The sequence below is a fragment of the Olea europaea genome, chromosome 18 (assembly GCF_002742605.1).
Source record: "Olea europaea var. sylvestris chromosome 18, O_europaea_v1, whole genome shotgun sequence".
NCBI lineage: Eukaryota > Viridiplantae > Streptophyta > Magnoliopsida > Lamiales > Oleaceae > Olea > Olea europaea.
In genome coordinates this window covers 11,701,567-11,724,615 of record NC_036254.1, presented here as the reverse complement: position 1 = coordinate 11,724,615, position 23,049 = coordinate 11,701,567, and the positions used below count along the sequence as shown (strand labels likewise).

General features: G+C 32.3%; 1 protein-coding gene across 2 annotated transcripts; it reads left to right on the top strand.

Annotated features, from left to right (window-relative positions):
* Positions 1 to 17,189: 17,189 nt before the first annotated feature.
* On the top strand, positions 17,190 to 22,403 carry LOC111367457 (agamous-like MADS-box protein AGL104). 2 transcript variants are annotated; one of them, XM_022988339.1, is made up of 11 exons: positions 17,193 to 17,301; positions 18,999 to 19,204; positions 19,305 to 19,358; positions 19,461 to 19,479; positions 19,555 to 19,616; positions 19,826 to 19,832; positions 20,495 to 20,556; positions 20,663 to 20,762; positions 20,877 to 20,927; positions 21,073 to 21,131; positions 22,043 to 22,403. In XM_022988339.1, the coding sequence occupies exons 2-11, from the start codon at positions 19,020 to 19,022 to the stop codon at positions 22,176 to 22,178; spliced, it is 735 nt and encodes a 244-aa protein (XP_022844107.1). In that variant the 5' UTR covers positions 17,193 to 17,301; positions 18,999 to 19,019; the 3' UTR covers positions 22,179 to 22,403. The 2 variants fall into 2 exon arrangements, with proteins under 2 accessions (XP_022844108.1, XP_022844107.1); XM_022988340.1 differs by lacking the exon at positions 20,877 to 20,927 and having other exon boundaries at positions 17,190 to 17,301.
* The last annotated feature ends 646 nt before the right edge of the window (positions 22,404 to 23,049 follow it).

Here is a 23,049-nt window from a genome sequence, read left to right as displayed (position 1 = left end):
AACCGGCAAGAAAAAAGAAGGTAACTCAAATTCTCATTCTCCCCCTTGCTGGATTTTTTGCTTTCTGCCATGGAGAGATAGCCTCTGCCTTTCGGGGAAGGTGGAACCCGCATGGCTCAATGATCTTTTATATATTTTTCCAGTAGTGTAGGTATTATTGCATGTAATGTGAGGAACTACTAAACTCAATCACTTGCTGTCGTTACTCTTCAGTTTTCTGTTGAGGTCTATCCTGTTGTCCATTTTTCGAGGTCTCAAAGGGCGTAGAACACATCAAAATAGCCTCGGAACTTCGAGAGAAGGGGTGCGCAGCTTTCTCCAGACTTCTGGGAAAAGCATGAAAAAAAAGGCTCGAATGGTACGATCCCTCCGGAATGCATTAAACGTAAAGAAAAACACAAATATGAAAATACATAAATGAAAAAATAAATACATGCAGAAGTGTAGATATTCATGAAATACTTTCGTCAAATGAGTCTAATACTATTCTTTGGCCAATCAACAGTACTTCCCATGGCTTCATTAGGTACTCGAAATTCATCTATAGGTGTATATAAGGTCAAATAATCCATATGCACTTCCTCTACCCAAACCTTCCAACAATCATGTCCAAGTGGCATGTGGTGCACCTTTGATCTTGGGTCTATTGATGCAATTTTCTCTTCTGCTACAATTTTTTCCTCATCATACCGATACCAATGCAATAGTTAGCACCTTGAATTTTCCAAATGTGTGGTATCTCTCTGGATACCACTTCATTGTTGGGACTACAAATTCACAATAAAATGAACATGTCCCCTTTAAAATTATTATGCTATAGATTGAATTTATAATGAACAAACAATAAATAATATAAGATACATAACCTAAGGAGTAAAAGCACGTGAACTCATACCATCTACATTCTTATTTTGATTCCTATTCTACGTACTAAGTTATGTAAAGCTATGTTGTCATATTTATATAATGATAAAGTATATAACCTGAAATAATTTGTGAAGTACTTTAACTTTTTCTTCTAGTGTTCACACCCTTTTTGACTGCATTTGTATTTAGCTTTTAAGTTCTCTCACTCGAGAATTACTTTGAATTTATCGATTGACTTTTTGATGGTGTAATTTCAAATCCAAGTCCCCTTACCCTTCCACGATGTTCAGGACCTACAACTTGAGCAATAGCATCACCGCGAATGGAATCTTTTGCTGGTATATCGAAAATAGATTGGGCACAATCCTCTATCTTCTTTTTGCACTTATAGAACTAAAATTTTATACTAGCAAGTATTAAATATAATAAGTTTAATTATCATTGATAGAATGTTGATATAATACACATACCAAAGTTTCGACAATCGTTTCATTTATAGGTTTTTCATCACTTCTAAGATGCCCATGAGTCCACACTTTAGTTCTTAACCCTTTTATGTTTGGATACTTTTTTTCTTTTCTGCAATACAAATCAAATAATTATATATACTAGCATTGGACATATGCAATTAACATGATATAAACAAAAAGGAATGAAGATAAATAAGAAAATTGTTATTGTCAGGTACAGACAAGTGAAGATAGCTTGTATGTACCAAACAATCAGCTATATGTTGATAACCCTTTCGACCCATATTATGTAAAAGTTTCTAATTAGTTCTTATTTTGCTAAACTTGGCATTTTTTTCCTATTAAGAAGACAAAAAAATTGAACAGCTATAATCAAATAAATTTTAAGTTCAATATGAAAATACAACTTACTTGAAAATCATTAGAAATAGTATCTTCTACAAACGTTTTCCATGCTTCTACAGAGTTTACATTCTTCAGTCTAAGAAGGGAAATAACACATAGTCTATTCACAGATGATGCTATTTTAATTTTGATTTCTTTTCTCAATCTTGATTTGAATGTCCTTCAATACTTTCCCATACATTGAAATGCCATTTTTTGATGGAAATCACTCACATTGAACCTTTGCTGTATATTGTGCACATATATAAGAAATGATGTCATTAGGAATGAAATACATATAATAAATAATAAAATGAATTAAAGTTATTGTATTTATAAATGTACCTGTATGAAAATCCAAAGTTCAATGCTTTCTTATCACCTATCGAATGCCAATCCTTAATTACAATAGGCACATGTTCTCGTACTATGGCTTCAACTATGCTAGCAAATTTGTTAGAGTTAGTGTCAACTACTTGTCTGAATACATTAAATTCAAACTCTATCTTATGATAATTATTTTCAAGAACCATTTTTACTTGGATTGGACCTCTTTTCTTTTTTGGAGCATCTATATTTGTTGGTGTCATGTTTTGCTTATTAGTAATTGGAGTTGATATAGTATTCTCTGGTTCACTCGAAAGTCTTAGTCTTTTACTAGTCTCTCGAATTGCAATGGCAATCACAGCTCTTCGACGTTTTGAACTCTTGGAAGCTTGCTTAGTTGACTTAAAGAATGCAATATGAAAACCAGATATAAATATAATTGTTCTCGAAAGTTAACAAGTATCTTAAGAAGTATAAAAAAGCACACTAACTTGAGCTTCGTCCATCGTATAAAGTATATTACTATCAACTAGTTTGAAAAAATCACTTCAGAGAGAGCAAAAATCTGTAAACAAAAAGAGATAGATTTACCAAACTAATAATCATTATAACAAAAATTTGTGGTAAAGTTATCACATCTTAAAATAAACTTAAAAAGATTAATCATTATACCAAAAGCACTTTAGGACACATATCAATTTAAAATATGTATCATTTATAAGGACATTTACCAAACTAATTAATATGTGTATCACATCATATGACTTCGACATTTGTCCTTACATATTCTTATCCTCATCATTATTGTCTTCAAGTTAAGTTATATCTCATAGAATAGTTGCCCTGTGAGAAATATCTTCTTCCATATGTAATGCGTGAAAGTCTCTTGGTGATGCTTGCAAAGCAACATACCAATTAGATGTTTCATTCATCCTAGAATAAAACCTTGTTTTGCCTGTGATGCCAAAATGAAAGGATCATTTTCAAATTGTCTGTATCCCTCATAAAGATTAACCAAAGTGAATCCATTTTCCTTTTTTTTTTTTTTATTCCATTCATGATATTTGCCTAATCATATTTAAAGATTGGAATATGAAATGTATTGTAATCAAGCACTATAACATCACGCAGACCTCCATAATAAAGAACCATCCCAATGATAAGTGCATTATCTTTTGCACTAGATTTACAAATGATTGTTGCTTCAACTAAAATGCCACTATTTTGCCGAGACTTTTCTACACCTTTAGTGACCATTTATTACAAAACTAGAATATGACATAGATTGGCATTTAGGACCATGTGCAAGCCACTTTAAAGTATTTGAAACATTTTCCAGCAATAGTTGACCTTTGATCCGTTTTTATTTAAAACACGTTAGGAACAAAAGAATAAACAACATAATTAAACACCGATTATTTCTTATATGTATGTCAACCTTATCATCCAGCCAAGTAGCAAAAGAGTCAATATGTTTCTTATATAATAAATTCTCATTCTTTTCAAGTCGTTTATCAAAACTCTTGAGTTCATCCATATGCAACCTAAGTGAAAAATAAGCTATCAAAAAATTAATATGGTTTAAGAACTTAAAATCTAACAATGTAGTTATTTCACAAACATATTGTTTCTAGGGCGCCACTTTTGTACTGTTTAGCAACACATAGCGATGGGCAACTTTCAACATCTCACTTGGTAGTACAATTGGCTTTCCTTTAGAAATCGTACACTCTACAACTAAGAAGCCACTCTCATATTCTTCATTGCGTTCATGCTTTTAGATGCTCGTCTTATGTACTTGCTACAAAACATCTCATTTTCTTCAACAATGTATCGTTCAACTATACACTCTTAAGATTGTGCACAATTCATAACATACTCTTTCAACACTTTCATATATCTACACATTTACCAAAAATCTCATAAAATATAAAACCAAATTGATAATAAATTTCACTTTTGGGAATAACATAAAGGAATATTACCTTTGAAATGTGTACGTCCAACAATATTAGAATAGTCCACATAGACGACCTTTTCTCCTAATAAGGATTGTTAAATGAATTATAATATCAAAAAAGGAAGGTGAAAATTATTTTTTCAACATGCATAAAGTTTAGAAACGTCATCTTCTAAACTTTCAACCTTATTCCATTTTACAACTCCTTGACATATTTAATTTAAAAATGAACATAATTTAATTTAAAAATGGAGTTCCTTGGTCCTTTAGGTAGAAATCCTCTCAGTGTCCAACTATATTACATTTTTCCACTGAAATTCAATTTCAAATATTGGAACCATAACCATTGGGTAATCTCACATTAGCAAGCCTTTGCAAAACATTTTGTTTTTCTGCTTTTGATAAGGTGTGAGGGGCAATAGTTAAGCACACTTTATTTTCTCTACTCCTAGAATGTAAATCATGCCTAATGTTCATCGCTTCCAAATCCCTACGATAGTTAATGTAATTTTTAGATTTTCCTTTCACATTCAAAAGTGTACTAATGATACTCTTACAAATATTCTTTTCCACATGCATCACATCCAAATTATGACATACTAGTGAAGTCTGCAAATTAAATCTGCTATAATGAGGGAGGCAAATTATATGTAGTTAAAATTTCTTGCCAACAATTGTATTTAAAGCTAAGATCTTTGAAAGGATTAAATCTATCAGTTGCAAAACCTAATATAATATTTCGAGGGTCTGAAGCAAAATGTGCACATCTTCTATTTATCATTTTCCAACTTAATGAGTCAACTAGATGCCTCTTTTTTACAATCTGAACTTTTATTATTTGAGTTCCTGCTAAGTTGTGTCGCCATCTCATCTACTGTGGCTCGATTTTTGAATGGTTTGAATAGGGAAATAGCTAATATAGTTGAATTGTAACATTACTTAGAATTGTAAGACATGCTACATGTAGCATGAAAAGTGGAGAGACAATTGAAGAGAAAGGGGATAGCTAAGTATCCATCATATTCTTCAGGTTCTAATCTTCTTGAAAATCGAAATAGGATAACAAGGGAGATGGAACTGTTCCAAAGGGCAGAATGGAGCTACAAAAGGGAAAGGAGGAAGATGCAAGTAATGTTACATCCAAAGTAGAATCTCAACCATCAAGGAGTCGAGACATCAAATGTTTTAGGTGTCTGGGATCGAGACACATTGCCTTTCAATGTTGAACAAAAGGGCGATAATTTTGTGACACAATAGAGAGGTGGTGAATGAAAATAAGGGTGATTATGATGACATGTTGGAATTAGAAGAAGCTAGTGATGGTGAGAAGCTGGAGTACGCAATGGGCGAGCTCTTAGTGCTCAAATCAAGGTAGATGATTTGGAGCAACAACGGAAGAACATATTTCACACGAGATGCCACATCAACAACAAGGTATATGGCATGATTATTGATGGTGGTAGTTGTACTAATGTAGCTGGCAATACACTCATTGAGAAGTTGGGATTAACCATGTTAAAACATCCTAAACCTTACAGAATGCAGTGGTTAAATGAATGTGGGAAAGTTAAGGTAAATAGGAGAGTATTAGTGAGTTTTTCAATTGGTAGCTATCATGATGAAGTGATGTGCGATGTAGTTCCTATGCATGTTGGACACATCTTGTCGGAGAGATCATGGCAATATGATTGAAAAGTAATTCATGATTGATACGAAAATAGGTACAACTTTATCAAGGATGAAAAATCTATTACTCTTGCGCCATCAACACTGGCACAAATGTATGAAGACCAAATCAAATTTAAAAATGAGGAAGAAAAGAGATTGAGAGAATTAGAAAGCAAGAGAGAAAATAGTGAGGTGGTTAATAGTGAGAAAAAAGAGTAGAATCACAAGAGCGAAAAGAAAAAGAGTCTTCCGAGATGAGAAAAAAGTAGAAATGAATTTCTTTATAAAAGGAAGTGAGTTGAAGAGGACAATAGTTTAGAGGCAACAAATGATCTTATTAATTTATAAATAGTCATTCCTCAATTTTAAGAAATCTAACACACCCCTTCCTGGTTTAACTATTTCTTTGTTGCAAGAATTTGAGGGCATAATCTTGGAAGATATGTCAAGTGGGTTACCACCCATTTGAGGTATCGAGCATCAACTTGATTTTGTACCTAAGATTGTCATTCCAAATCGACTAACTTACCGAAGTAATCCTGAACTGACTAAGGAACTTTAAAGGCAAGTAGAGGAATTGATGAGCAAAGGATATGTGAGGAAAAGTATGAGTCCATGCACTGTGCCAGTGCTCCTTGTGCCAAAGAAAGATCGAAGCTGAAAGATGTGTGTGGATTGTTGAGTCATCAATAATATAACGGTAAAGTATCATCATCATATTCCTAGGTTAGATAATATGTTAGACGAATTACATTGCTCATGCATATTTAGTAAAATTGATCTTAAAAGTGGTTTCCATCAAATTACAATGAGGAAAGGACACAAATCGAAAATTGCTTTTAAAATTAAATATGGATTGTATGAGTGGTTAGTTATGTCATTTGGACTTACTAATGCACCTAGCATATTTGTGTGATTAATGAACCATGTTTTGCATGAATTCATAGCTAAATTCGCAGTAGTTTACTTTGATGACATTTTAGTATATAGAAAGGACTTAGATGAGCATATAGGACATTCAAGATGTGTGCTTGTAGTCTGATAAGTGTATTTTATATACTTATTCAGGCTCGAAGATAAGGACATTTCATAGTTCTTTTAATGCAATTATAGTTTAATTTATTATATATGTGTTATTAGGTGAAACTAGATGAATGGAAGTGGAATTGAAAGAAAGAAGTAAAAATTGGCAAAAAATGGACAAGATCCAGAGTTTAGGGACTAAAGTGTAAATTCTTAAAAGTTGTGTTGAACCTCACGATAAAGATTTGAGAATCTTAGGTGTCAATTAGATGCAATTAGAAGTCAAAAGAAATGAAATATGACCAAAATAATTTCACAAATCAATTGTCAATCGCTTATGGATGTTCCAGATTTTTAGCTCAAAATTGAAACTTATTTTTGACCTAGTAAAGATTCAAATTGGAAAAAGGCTATCTCAAAAAAAAAAAAAAAATTGTATCCGTTTGAGTTATCTTTACAACCAAATTTGAATCGCCTCAATTGGATATCGGGAGAGAAAATTATGATAAAAATACTAAAGGAAGCACAATGCTGATTCTCTACTCAAAAGGTGGCGCCGCGCCGAGGCGCCATCAAATCAGAGCTGCAGTGCTATTTCTGTGGCGCTGAGACGCTGCCCGGGTATATCTAGGGCACATGTTTGGCAAGTTTTGAAGTCCACAAAAACCCTATTTTTGACACAAAAGTGGAGGCACCTATATATACATTTTTTTTTCACACTTTGAAAGGATATTCACACATTAGGAGGAGGAGAACACAACTTGAGAATTAGAGATCAAACTCAAGAGGAGAAAAACAACAAGTAATTCAAGGTTTGGAGCATCAATTGGAAGAAGAAGATCTTGGTACAAGATTAATTTTTTTTCTTCTACATCTTTACTACAAATCCGACTATGTACTCCATGAATATCTGTAGTTTTACCTCTTTCGTCATGAGTAGCTAAATCTTTTGTTAGGGCGAATAATATAACCCAATTGGGATCCTTTTTCTTTTAAATAAGATTCTTGTTCTTTATTTTTTTCTCATGCATTGATTTTTTTTTATGGATTTAATGCATTAAATTACTTGATCACTAATTTGATGATTTAGTAATCCTTTATGAATTGAGAGGTGGATTTAGGATTTAGAGCATATAGTAAAATTCGATAAATTGGTATATCGAGTTTTCTTTTTGGATTAGCATCACTACTAGTAAGACTATCATTGACTTCTGATTCAACCTCTAGTGCTTTTATATCTTTCGGATATGCTTCCATTAGGCTCATCCTTTTAGATCTCAAGGATTTCTCAGCCAAAAAACAAATGAATTTTGTGGTTTACTTTGCTTAAGTTCCCACAACCAATGCCAATTTCTAGACGATAGAAAACCGATCAACAAATTCTTCTTGCCTATTTAGGAATTTCACCTTTAAAATCACTAATTTTAATGCTCAAATTCCAGCAAGAGGAGAAATTACTATTTGAAATGGAGATATTTGAATTTGTATGTATCTCCTCTTAGTAGGAGTATTTATAGATTTCTCTCAGGACCTTGGGATAATTCAATCATTTTTGGAGAAATAATAGATGACAGCTCTTTATTGGATAGCTTGTAAGAGATCGCACTTTATCCATTAGCTAACATGTCCTGTATTCATTGTTTTTTGAGTCATGCTTTAAACATCTGAATGCATATACCTCTATTATGATTTCCAACCTGGGCAGGTGAATGGCTCACTTATGCTATGCAAGCCCTTTATATTCTCCATCCTTCACCTTAAGGCTTGCTGGGTATGAGCTTGCTAGATTCATTATTTGATTTAACAATAATTTATACACTTATTTAGGTCATTAAATAGGAATATTTGAAATACATTGGATGAGTTATAGTTTATTCTCGTGTCTATATTTCTTAGATAAAACTCAATGATTGGAAGTAAAATTGGAAGAAAGCAATGAAAAATCAAGGAAAACAAATGATTTTTAAAGTTTGAGGACCAAAATGCAAATATTAGCTAGTTGATTTAGACCATAAAATGATGATTAAAGATCAAACGAGATCATTTGGATGAGATTAGAAGTCAATAGAGTGAAATTTAACAAAAAAATTATCAGATCATCCCTAGAAAAAGTTCATGGACCAACTGTAGCCAATCCCAAAGTGGCTTTAGCCTTGTGCATATAACCCAAAGACCCATACGCACGCATGGGCCAATTTTGGACGGGTTAATTTTCTTGATGAGCCAATTTTCTTTTTTGATTCCAACTCATTTTGGTAACAACTTTGGACGCATTTCTTGACCTAAATTCGATAGAGAACAAGGGAAGAATATCAAAGGATCTCTCCCTAGCCTTCCTTATAAATTCATATCACCAAATCCACCAAGAAGAAGAGGCGAATTCACCATATTTTGAAAAGAAGATCACTTAGCAAGGAATTGGAGGCAAATTGTATCAAGAATGTGAAAATTTAGAGGTTGGAATTGACTTCTTGTATTCATTCATGTTCCGGGTGATATCTTTCCATATTTCTTATTGTAATATCATGGAAATTATGCTTGGCTAGATTCCTATTTGTATTGGATGAAGATGAAACCATTATTTTGTTATTTTTAATTTAAAGACTAGCAGTTTAATATAATTTTTGCGTTTCTTGATTGATATTGCATGATTTGTTCCATCGATTAATTTATTGCCCAAAAATTAGTTGATTATTTGCTTGTTTTAGTTCCAAGAAGTTCAAAATAGGTTGAGAACTTTACAATTTCAGGACACAGGTAATATATGTTAAAAATAACATGTACGGTGTACGTAGTCATATTGATAATCCTGTGTTAACGCATTACTTTGCATATGAATTTGCAATTGAAATTTGATTAGGCTGTGCTTAGAAAAGGTTCAACTTACCTCATGAAAGATATTTAAATAAAATTGAATTAGTGATTGTCGTGAATGCATAAATGTCACTAATTAATAAGTAGTGAATTGCAAAAAAAAAAAAATAAAAAAATAAAAAAATAAAAAAATCACTTTTTTTTTTTGCATTACATTACATTCACATATAATAACAAACTAATACAATTTTCTCTAAGGCTTAATCCCTGTGTGACGATACTCTACTTACATATTATTACTTATCAATGATCTTGTATGCTTGCGAGATTTATCCAGAAAATGTATGATGGTAAGGGACATTTCGACGCTCATATTAGATTGTTGAAGATATTTTAGCATGGGAGATACGCAATGGACGGAATTGCGGGTGTCATATTGAAGAGAGAATATTACTAAGATAAGAGAGTAATCGTGTATTTATAATTACATTTAAAGTTACATTATATTTGAAGTCACTATGTGTGAGTATTTATACCAAGAGAGATGAGCCCCTCGGAGTATAGTTCAGTGGTGCAAAGGATAGGAGTGAGGTTATCTCACGTTTTACTGACAGCTGCAGCATTGAGGTTCGATTCTTGAAACATGGAATTAGACTTCTTGTAGGCGCAGTGTACAGACAGTCCTTGTTCCCTGACCTGTTGGGGTACATCTGGCGATTTACCTCTCTCACAAAGTTTTAGGGGCGGGATGGTGGAGGCTTTCAAGGTAGGGGTTCAACCTTTTTTTCTTTTTTTTTAAATATTTTATACCAAGAGAGATGAGCTCATGTCATTGGGTGCTTGACATGTACCTTATGCTAGGTACTGACGGATCAAGTTCAGTCCATTACTGTCGTAAGTTGAAAAGCAACCGCCCTAGGCTTGTGGCCATAATGGGGCCTATGCAGGCTGAAAATTTGACTCAATTGATCTGATGTTGAGCTTTCATATCTATCAGGTATACAACGTATCTAAGCAGAAGTGAGGCATGTGGAAGATGACATTGAATAGGTTAATTGCCTCGAAAATGCACTAAAAGGAGGTGATGCCTCACCTTGGAAGTAACACTTCGGTCAAGGCATCCTAGCTTCCCCAATTGCCCTAGAGGACACGTGAAGGTCCAAGGTGAAGAGGAGTGTGAACCTTGCATGTCCTCTTGCTTTGCTTTTTTGCTTGTTGGCTATCAAGCGGAGTGCCTCAGAGACCGAAGCATAATAAATGGAATGGATTAGTACTTAATATAATCATATTACTTGATTATAAATAAGTGTCGTACAATTTATATAGGGAGGCTTCAATAGTAACTAATATAATTTTGGAACACGGGATTCATTCCCAGACTAATTGGAGGAAAAAAATAAATTATGCCTAGTTTAATTTAAACATAACAGCTATATTGCTCTAACTTTTCATTTATTGTGATTTTGATTGTTGTGGAGACCTTATTGCTGCCTACACCTCGACCCCAATTGGTTTGCTACATTTGGTTTTAACCTTGTAAGCAAAACCATTAGGGGATCTTCTCGTGCTCAACCAAGCTCTTGAGCTTAATAGAACATAGGAAAACATTTCTATGAAACAAATAGAAAGTTGAAAATAAAAAAATAAAAATCAACCTCGAACGACCAATATAGCATATGCCTTACCATACAGAGGAGAATTTTGCCAAGAAAGTAATCATGTAATGTAGGGTAGGAAATTTTAACCGGAACCACATGTTCTAGTCTGATTCTACAAAAAATAAAATAAAAAATAAATTGTGAATCCAAACTGAGTATTGGCATGTATTTGTATGATTCTTGGTTCTTGAACTGGAACCTTAGTTATCCGACTTTGGAATTGATTTTGTCCTTATTTATTTATTTTTTATTTTAACCAATTTATATCATGACCCAATGATCCGATGAGTTGTAAAGCAAACGATGAGATGAAAAGAAAATCGGACAATATTCAGTGTTATGTTATTCTCTCTGAAGAATTTATGTTTTTTAGCATTTGTAGTACCTTTTAATTTAATCTTTTGGATGCAATTTGGTGTTTATGCTTTGGTACATATTGAATGTTATTTGATTGTATATTTGCAGTTAAATTTGTATTTGAAGATATATATTATTTCTTGTATCTCTGTTAGATATTGGAAAAATAATTTTTATTGCCTAGTGTAGTGTAAAGTTTCACAAAATTAATGCAAATAAATAAGTCAAATTGTTACTTGTTTGACAACAATTTAAAGTATATTAACTTCGAGGACACTTACTTTATTACAAATAGATTCCTTGCTGCAAAAATAGATTTATTTTTAATTTTTTTTCCAATTATATATATTTAAATGTTCATCCCACATTTGCGCAGTGCTCCCTTTTCTCCCTTTCCACTAAACTTTGAAACAACGAGTTCAATTAATCAAAACATAAAATATACATCCAATGTGATATCACGTTAATTTCAATTATTTATTTTACTTGAATATATTTTATCAATTTTCTTCAAAAAAATTCAACCAAGAGAATTTTCAGTCAACAATTTGAGAAACTTCATATCATCTCCAACCTATTTCACCAAAATGGTGCAACTTTCACTCTTATCATATTTATTCATCCCCCCCCCTAGTTAGACCCAAAATAAAATAAAATAAAATAAAATCTGCTTCTTTTTCTTTTCCTTTTTTTATTTTATTTTCAATAATTAATTAATTTTAAAAATTACTTATTTAAATATTCTGTTACAAGAATTATGCAAAAAATATTTAAGGACGATGATCTTGAAATATTTGTGTTCCTTTTGTTTAATATTTCGATGGTCTTGGAAGATTCGAAGATAATCTACCAACATATTAATTTATTATCTTAGTTTATGTAGTTTTTAGTTAGCCTCTCTTGGCCCCATTTTCTAAAATTATTTTTTTATAAAACTCAATTTTAATAAAAAATTCTCCCCATAAAATAATTTTGCATGTAAACATATAACCTTTCAATGCTTTTAAAACCACATATTCTCTAAGGATAAGAGTTACAAACATGGCTTTAATTTTCAGTTTTTATTTTATTGTAGTGTTAAATTCTTCTTAATTTGTAATTCAAAAATTAGTAATTCACAAAAACTTAGTAATTTTCACGAGAGCACCGATTGACCCTACAAAGGATACTGTTGTTACCTGATCAACGGTTTATCGCCTTGGTTGTCAATGATCGACCAGGCTTAATAGTCGACTGTGGACCGATGTCGATCGAGGATCGATCAACGATGCCCGAGCGTGCATCATAGGAGTGGGTGCAGTTTGGTTTGGTCCGATTCTAAAGAGAATTGAACCGAACAGAATACCAATGAGAATTTTAGAAAATGGAACCATTGGTTCTGTAGTTATCTATGGAACCAAACCAATTGGTTCTGATTCGGTCTGGTCTAGTTCTTTGCATTGAAAATGTCAAAATAAAATGTTCACCACTAAAAATTCTAAAAATGCTACCAATTTGATACTTTTAACAAAATATAGAAGAACATACTATTCAAATATTAAAAGAAAACTAACTATACTAATTTAAAAAAATATCCAAATAATATAAGTTACTATCATTAAGCAATTATCAACTTATATAAATTGCATAGTACTCCAATGATTAAACAAGCTTCCATCAAAATCAAAATCCTACATTGAATTGGACATCCTTTAAAAATTTATTGCAACTTCTGGTTCTGTCGATTATAAATTGTAGAAATCTAGATGAAAAATTTCGATTGGATCAATAATTATGTAATGAAAGTGAAAACAAAATAAAAATTTCACATCTTATGAAATTATATATTGTAAATAAATTTATTTAGATATAGATTTACCCAATATTCTAATTTGGCTTGAGAATCAATTAATCAAAGAATTATAACTAGAGAGAAGGAAAGTGCTAAAGTCTAAAATTAGAAGGAACCCAATTATTTTTGATAAAAATGTTAGAGATTGAGTTATATATTTTAAGAAAAATAAAAAAATAAAAAATAAAAAATCCTATGAAAACAGTCTGGTTCCCGACGGTTCCCATGCTAGAACCAAGAACTGGACAATTCTTAATAATTTGTCCCGCAATCAAATTGTTGTTTAGAAGATTTGAAATCGAACCAACTGGTTCTAAACAATTCCGATCCGATTCCACCGGCTCCTGGAAAAAATGTACACTCCTAGTGCATCGAGTGGTCCATTTGAAGATGGGTTGATCAACTTATTCGCCCCCTCGTTTCTACTTTCATTGGAAGATGAAGTTAAAATAGTTTTGGGAGGTCTCCAGCCCATTATATAGGTGAAAATTTTGAAATATTTTTGGGAAAAATTTCCTCCAAAACCAAATTCACCCATAGGGTGCCATATGTACAATACCTTTATTATCCTACGCCACTTGGATTGCCAGACCCAATTATATCATACCAAGTGTTAATATGTGATAAGTCGATTTAAAAGAATATCAAATCAGCGTGGAAGAGTGAAGACGCTACCCTTTATCGATAAAGATCGACAAGCCGTAGATATGCTAGTGATATTAGATGGCAACAATAGTTATCTATGATGGTCAACAAGGTGAGGGCTACTCAATAAGCACTCTACGTAGAGCACCCCATGCTAGGCTATCTACCATTACGAGGCCTTCTTCTTGCTTGCTAAGCCGCCTACCACTACGAGGCCCTCTACCTCCGCACTGGGCTATCGACCATTGTAAGGTCCTCTACATTAATACTAGGCCACTTACCACTAGAAGGCCCTCTACATTCAAGTTAGGCCGTCTATATTCATGTTAGGCTACCTACCACTATGAGGCCATCTACTACTGCGAGGCTAACACAACAGTTAGCCATAAAAATGTTCTTGAGTTGGATGGAACAGTTCAACGGTTCTCATGGACATAACTAACCGTTGGATAGGTGGAAGTGCCCCACTCATAACGTGAGAATTAGTGGAAGGTGCTATATGGGACATATGGCATGATAAGCAACTAGTAGTTACATGACTTCAGACACTTACAAATACTCATAAGGTGAAACTGATATGGATCTTAAATTATTAGCTATATGAACATGCATTCTATCTTTTTTCCTAAGTGTACGTTCCTAAAAGCCATACTAATTTTCACGCCGTAGGTACAATGAGGGAGGAAGTCCCAACCTCATTTCATAGGTAACATTTGTTCATCAGAGTAACAAAAACACCTTATGCCACCAAAAGGGTATGGAGGTTTGTTTCATAACTATTTCGGTATCAATAGTTATTATTATTAGTTTATTAATGAGAATAATAATCGTATTAAATTAAATCATTTATAAAAGGATATAAAAAGATATAATATGAATTAAAATTTGTTATAGTATAAAATGATGGACAAAGTGTATCGGTTACACCAGATGAATAGCATTTTACTAATTTTATTACTCTAATGGCATCTCCAACCAAACTTCAAAGTGAACCAAACTTCAAAGTGACATAAACGTTAGTTTAGCATAAAAATGATGTTCCAACCATATTTAAATTTTCACACCAAATAAGAGTTATAACCGGTGTTGCACCAAATGTGAAAAAACTATATTCATTTGTTGTAATATATACAGTTTTAATTATTTTTATTTTATCCTTCATTTTATATTTAAAAAAATTTAATTCCTATTACATCTTTTTGTGACTTAAAGATTTAATTATATTTGTATTAATTCGTTTATTATTTTAATTATATTTATAATAAAGTGTAATCAGTTTTAATAATAACTATTGAATATATTAATATAAATTTACTTATAAAAATCAGAGGTAACAATTTTGATACTAACAAATTTAAAAGAAATTAGCACTATGTAAGTATTGAAAACTACAATATAAAGATGAGTGGAGATGAGTAAATAAGATAATGTTAAAATTACAGTAATTTGATATTAAATTGAGTAATATTATTTGGCGTCGCTAGTTACACAAGAGTTTAGGTGGCATTAATGTCATAAATAAAATATATAATTTTACATTTAACTGAACATATCACTTAGGGGGTGTATTTAATTAAGAATTTTATTAACTTTTTAGGATTTAAAAAGTTTAGAGATTAATTGAGACTTATTGAGAATCTCTAAAAGGTACGATGTACTCAATTGATCTAAAAGTCACGGTGATTCAATTGAGACTTTCAAATAATTTTAAAAAATTTCTAAAAGTTATGGTGTATTTAATTAAAAATTTTTAGAATTCTCTATAAATTTTTAGGTATTCAAATTTTAATGACTTCAAGAGTCTTTTATAATACTAACTTTTAAATGGAAGGTCCTCATATAAAATTTTAAAACTTATCTCCCATTAATCACGAGATTTTGGAAGACTTTCACAATTTTTTTTTCAATCTTTCTTTTCTTTTTCCTTCTGTGAACATATATAATTAAAATTTATTTTTTTTCTATTGATTATATTAATTTTCATTTGTCTCTCTCACTCTCTTTCTTATTGTTTATCTCTATTTTTTTTTATAAAAAATTTAAATTGGATTCTTGTAACTTTTTTTCCCCTTTTTCATTCTTTTTTTTTTTGTGAAAAATATCTATTTTTTTTATTAAAGTATAAAATTTTAAATGAAAAATTTATAATTAAATTTAAATTTATTTATTTATTTATTTTTAAAAGTATATTATATATTAATAATACTGAATATTAGATTTATTGTTTATCATATATATGTATAATTTTGATTATTATTTATTTAATTAATGTCTTCAATTTTTATTCTTTTAATTTTTTTTTAATTATATGAGAAGAAGAAAGGGAAGGAAAAAAGGAGAATTGTGGGAACCAACACGTCCTATGTGAGAATTTCATATCATTGTACTAGATCCACGTGAATTATATTTCAAATGAATATTTTCAAAAGTCTTTTACATTATACAAAAGTTTGTAAAAATTTTAAAATGAAAGTCAATAGAAGTCTACCAAAAACTTCCACTTCCACTTTCACTAATTTCATAGTAATCTATAAAAGATTCACGAAATTCACAAAAATAATTACTTTAAAAAGTCTCAATTGAATACACCTCGGCACATAGATTTGTGATCCAGCACCATTAGTTTTAATTATTCTGTGAAATTGCACCAATGTGTTGAAGTGGGTTTAAAATGGTCTGATTTGGTATAAAAATATGCAACATTTGAACACGAATTTCACTGGACGTAGGTTGTATTCAAGAATGGCTTTGCCATTTTAGATACGGACTGAGCTCGTCTGCCAGAAAAAGAGTGACGAAGGCCCTGACCGACCCTCACATTAGAGGGTTGTGCCACTTTTTCCTCCCAATTGTTTAATCACGTGGGGCCTGACATCGTGAGAGGAGGTCAAAGCCTCTGTCAACCATTTTTTCGCTTTTTCCTTTTGATACACGTACAGCCGCAGGGCGATGAGCCCCATATAATTTTGAATTGAAGCAACTCCCAAAATTATTATAGTTATTGACTGTAGCTCATTAACAAGGTCGCCGACTGCTGGCAAATTAAAGAAACTCCCAGCATTTATTACGCTCATTAATTGTAGCTTATTACGATGATGCTGATTACTGGCACACGTGTGTGGTGCAAGATTCTGATTCGGTGCTGAAGGAGGGCACTGCATGTAGTACCTAAAAATTAAAATCTTGGTATACCAGCAAGATGCACTTATTAAACCGTCATTCCCAAAGTCCATTCAGTATATTTTTGGATGTGGATATCACTCCTCTCAGTAAAACGCCATCTATAGCTGTTTTGAGGTAAACAATTGCAGCCTTTTTTCAACCTATTTCATTTTTGGAAATGACTTTTTTGATGATTGCATGTTTCATTAATTGTTGCCCGGCAGTAGTGAATTTTTATTTTTATTTTTTTCCAGAGTTAAATTCAATCATGTTAACGTTTACTGTGAATCTTTGTTGTTTTTTAATTTTAGGATTATTATGCAATTACTTAGACCAAACTCTCATCTTTTGTTGTGGGGTGGGGGGGTGTGGGTGAAGTGAATCAGAATATCAATGATGCAAGTTTTTATTTAGATGCATGAGACCTTTAGTAGTAATATTGGAAAATAAGGAAACCATCCAGGAAACAAAAATGAAGATTGTGGTAGACAATTTTTAATCATGAATATTTCTTTATGTAACAGTCTGTGTTTTTAGATTAAACGGCTAAACATGATAAAGGAGTAAGCAAAGTTTCTATAGTCAAGTCTAGTTACATCTATTTATGAAAATTGCGCACTTGTCACGCATTTAATGAAAAACGAAATCAGTGTGTATGTTAGGGGCTGTTTTTTGAAATACAAATTTAAGTAAATAAAATTTTCACCTGAGTTTAACTTATAAATGAGGTGATTGAACATTAATCATTATTTTTGAAAATTTTCAATTCTTTCTCAAACTCAGTACACTGTTCAAATGGGAACTTTCAAACTTGGACGGGGGAATGTGATTTTCAAGAAAGAAAGAAAAAAAAAAAAAATTATGCATTTGAAAGAACTCAATTCTTAGTTCATTTTACAATGGTGATTGCTACCAGTTGGTTGCACATTCCTTCTATCAAGTACAATGGTATTACTCATTTACTACATTGTCGTTTTTCTTTTTTTATCAAAATGAAATGAATTAATAAGAAATTTAGAAAGACATTCTAGTTTCATAAGAACAATATGAATCTTAATCTTGAACTACAAGCATATAGTCAGAAACTTTTAAAAAAATACTTCTGACATTTTCATGAAAAATATTTGAAGTCATTTCTTCTTCTCCAACTGACACCCACAAGTTTCAAGTTTGAGCATAATGTTCAACTCGTATATTTCTTAAGGGGAGATTGATTTTAGGGAAACTAGAAATTGGTTATTATATACTTTTGGCATGATAGGTTCACAAGAGCAGAGAGACAGGAAGACCACAATTTGATTAAGTACACAATTTCCTGCAATAGAGTTATGAGTATCCATGTTGAGAAATTAATGGAAAATATTAATAATAATATGTGGAAACAGACAAGTTACCACTGCATTTACAGACAGTAATGCATTTGATGCATTAGGCCCTCCTGATTTTACAGTGCACGAATGCATGAATACGATATATGGAACTTTTCGTTTTACACGTTCTTAGTTGGTACCACTCCACAAGATACCGCTAGGGAAAAATGTTTATAGAATATCAACAGCCATGCCATCTACTTCATTTTATATTGGATAGGGATTTTTTGTGCAGATACTTTGTGTATCTGTCATTTTCTATATAGGATCATGCATTCAATTGGTAATAGAGATTATCAATAATGTTGTAACGAAATCTAAAGAAATATCACATGTAGATTTTCTATTGATAGCGACCTTGAAATTCATGATCGTAATACCAAATTCTTTTTACTAGTCATTAAATGATTTGATTTTTGGGTCTCTCTCAATGATCAAGGACAATCTAATTTCTTTCTTCAGATTCTGCTTCATTTCCTCCCCATGGTTCGCAAGAAGCTTGCAATGAAGCCGATTGAAAACTCAATATCTCTTCAAACAACATTTGCAAAGCACAAGGATGTAATTGTTAAGAAGGCCAGAGAACTATCAGTTCTGTGTGACACAGATGTTGGCCTAATATTATTTTCACCTGCTGGCCATTTAACTAGTTTTGCTAGCAATGGAAGGTTGGTATAAAATGCACTGTAGAAAATATTACTTGATTTATATCCCTCACTTTATAGATTTTTCGAAACTTTGATCCATAATTTTTACTTTTGGTTTTAGTGTTGAGGATATCTTCCTCTGTTTTGTTGACCGTCCTCATGACCTGAAAGGAGGGTATGTATATACTTATAAGATGAATAAGACAATTTTTATTGTTAAATCTAGTTGATTTCCATGTAAATTTCTTTCATTACTGATCCTTGTTAATCTTTGCAGACATACTAGAAATGAAGAGGTATTCAATATTTAGCTAACTTTGTCCTCTCTTTCTCAGTGCTCCTGCCCCTTATTATGTCTTTCTTGTTTGTAGAACTTGTCTCGAAGGCTCAAGCATTTGAAGTATGAAAGACAAATTCTCGAAAAAGTTGCTAAGTAATTCTAGCCCCCTTCCCTTTCTCCCACCCTTTTCATATGTCTGTTTTTGTACATGACTGTAATTTGCTCTTTCCTAGTGCATGTCTGCGCATGCTTTTATTTGTTCACAAAGTTCTAGCATTGGAATTTTCCACTGACAAAATTCTCATGAGACCTTTCTTTGTACTATATGAACGATTCACATCGTGACGATCGATTGACTTCAGTATTGAGGTAATTCTCTTATCATTCTCTTTGAAATGACTTTTCTGCCAATCAGAAATAACTGCACTCAGACTTAAATCTGAAAGCTTGGAAGATGACAACTTAAATACATGAACAATGCATTGAAGAACCTATTGTTAGTACGAAAGATATTAACAACAAATGGGTCAAATTTGTTGACATTGACTATAAAATAGAATGAGTAAATGTAGGTTGGTGGTATTTTTACTTAGGAAGCTGCAATCAAGTTTGGTTGTTGAACTACCGCATCCAAAAGCTTAAACTCTTATAGAGAAGATGCACTTATCTATTTATTTATTTAATTAAATTTAGTCTTCGTAACACTCCTTCACGTTAGCGTGCAGGCTGCGTGCTTGAAACATGCACAATAAATAGGTGGCAGTTAGTCTTGAATTCAGGAGAGGATGGATGAGGGGGATTAAGGACATTTGCTTCCTCCAATACTATGTTGAACCACCTTACGTAAAAGCTTAAACTATTAAAGAGATGATACATTTATTTATTTATTTATATAAATATAATCTTTAAGTAGTACTTTGACAAATATCTTAAAAAGCCTTGAGTTGATAAGTCATTTGATTATGTTATGCAATTCAGCCCATTTACAAAAGCTGGATTAACATATGCATTTGATGTACATTTACCTTTAGGCTCTTGAAGATAAACTCGATAAACTCAATCAACGACATCATGGGGCCCTGGAAAAAATGAGGTTAGAAATTGCTTCTCTTGTTTTATTTGTTTCACCAATTACAATTGTTTTCAAGCTTTTATTCTATTGTATTGAAGATATAATATTTTACTTCTTTTCTTTGTAGGTGGTATGAACCCAATGTGGAGAAAATAAATTCTATTCTTGAAGCTGAAGTCTATGAGCAGTTTCTTACAACTGCCATGCAGCATATACAACAGTCGAAAGTGAGTATAACCTGTGACATACAGAAGCTTGCATATTTCTATTCTCTTTGTTTGTGTTTGTCACTCCATCATCAAATATGGATATGGTATTATGAATAATTCTTTTACTGGCAGGCCAAATTGCTCGATAACGAGGTTGGCCCACTTAGATCTGAAAATATTGAGGTAAAATGATTTCGGAAGGGAATAATGAGTTGCTAAAAATCCACATATTTACTATGCAAATGAGCTGCACATTTTGAAAATAAACTATTTGCATAAATTTTTAGTAGCTTGACTTGTATATATTTGTTACATGGATTACCTGTAGACTAATATAGAGGATGCAGCTTTCATAACTGATCACTCTGCTGATATGGACCAAAACAGGTAATATAATCCTCTCTCATTTTGTTTTGTTCACTCAGGTAGATAAAATGAAACAGGCAGAAATCATGTAAAACATCTCCAAGTTTAAGCAGCCATTCATTTTCCTAACCTTTAGGTTCTCTGTATCTATCAGACTAGTTAACATGCACTAGAAAATTTTGCAGTGGTATGAAAATTTTGCAGTGGTATCCATTAAGACTATTTTACAAACACCATAATGGACCATACAAGAAATTATGCATAATACTAGGTAAATAGTAGTATGGCGCATTAAAGTGTTAGTATATATAAGTTTTGAATTCAAAAAAAATGCTATTTTGCCCTATCTTTCTATCTGGCCAAGACCCATGTCCTTGCTTAGTACTATATTATCAAGCTAGGTTAAAAAATATAGTGTAAATAATGTTCTTTTGAAAAAAAAACTAAAAGATAATATCCACCTTAATCCCTCAACACCATGCACATAGTGTCTCTACTCTAATTATATACTTAATTCCTTGTATGGTCTAATTTGGTATGCCAAGCACCATCTTAATGTTTCAAATCAATGTTCATTGTCTCTCTTATTCAAAGGACCATTTGGAACTATGATCTCTCTTCTTTTCTCTCTAGATTTTCTCCTTCCTTTCTTTTCTTTCCGTATGCTGCTCCGCAAGACAGAAACAAGAGAACCAAGTAGGCTGAGGCGATGTCAGAATTTTCATATCTTTTTATCTATTTAGTGGTTAATCTGCTAGTTTCATTTATACCACTCGGTCTTCCTTTTCTATTTTCCTTGAAAACTGTGGAACCAATATTGATTCCCAGGGCATCTTTTTTCCAACCCCTTCAAAACCTAATAATTTCTTGACTAGGCAGTTAATTATATTAAAATATCTCTATTCGTTTCAATCTTGGCTGTATGTCTTCAGGTGTTCTGTGGGGGTTGAAGGTCATGCTGGAACATGCATTCCAATGGGTCCCCACCTAAGCCTTAGCTTCATAAAATCACAAAAGCCGTGGAATGCAGTGGGTGGGGAGCTGACTCCCAAGTTGGACGGCTTCTGAATGGAACATATCGTGTCTTAATCTGTTGCAGCAAACTCTTAAATAATATTTAAACTTGCGTATGCCGAAACAAAGGCAACATATACTTGAATCTCTAAGATTTTCTTATCTAGTTTGATAATTATAAACGTGCTTAAACCTTGGAAACTCATTGCTTAAAATGGTTCAGCTACATATTTCTAAAGAGACAATTCTGTGGCCTATTTACAATATTTTGATGAGCTGAAGTGTTTTCATGGTTGAATGGCTGTTCTTTGTTAATTTTGAATACTAATCAAAAGTCATTCAATCGTTTTGAAACGATTGCTATATTTCCTTTTAAGGCTACAAGCACAATCATTCTTTCGTGCCGTGATTTATTCTGACCTCTTCAGGCTACACTTGAATTAGGTTCTTTATATTCCAAGCTAATCCCATCAAAATGTGGAATCAAGTATGGTCATTGTCCTTGAAAGTTCTTTAGCTGAATGTTAGTGGTTAGTGAGGTATATTTTCCATTCCAACTTAATACTATTTGGTAAATGAATTATGCTGCTCGAACGGGGATTGGGGACAGGGTTTTTGACAAGTGCTATGTTGGCAGCACTTGTGTGACTCTTTTTTTCCCCCAAACTGCCCAATGAAATATTGACACACGTCCCCCGATTTTAAACCTTGTCACTCATCTTGTTTGTGTAGGTAAACTGTTGGTAAATTGTATCGTGCTAAAAAACTTGAATCTGTTCAGTTCATGCTAGTGCTTCCGCTCTGCATCGTCTTAGCCCAAGTCAGTTGCCCTTGCCTAACTTCTCTTCCGACTATTGTTTTCGGTAGTGGACAGGTTTATTTTCCCAAGTCATTTGCCCAAAATTTCTTAGCCCATGTCAGCTCT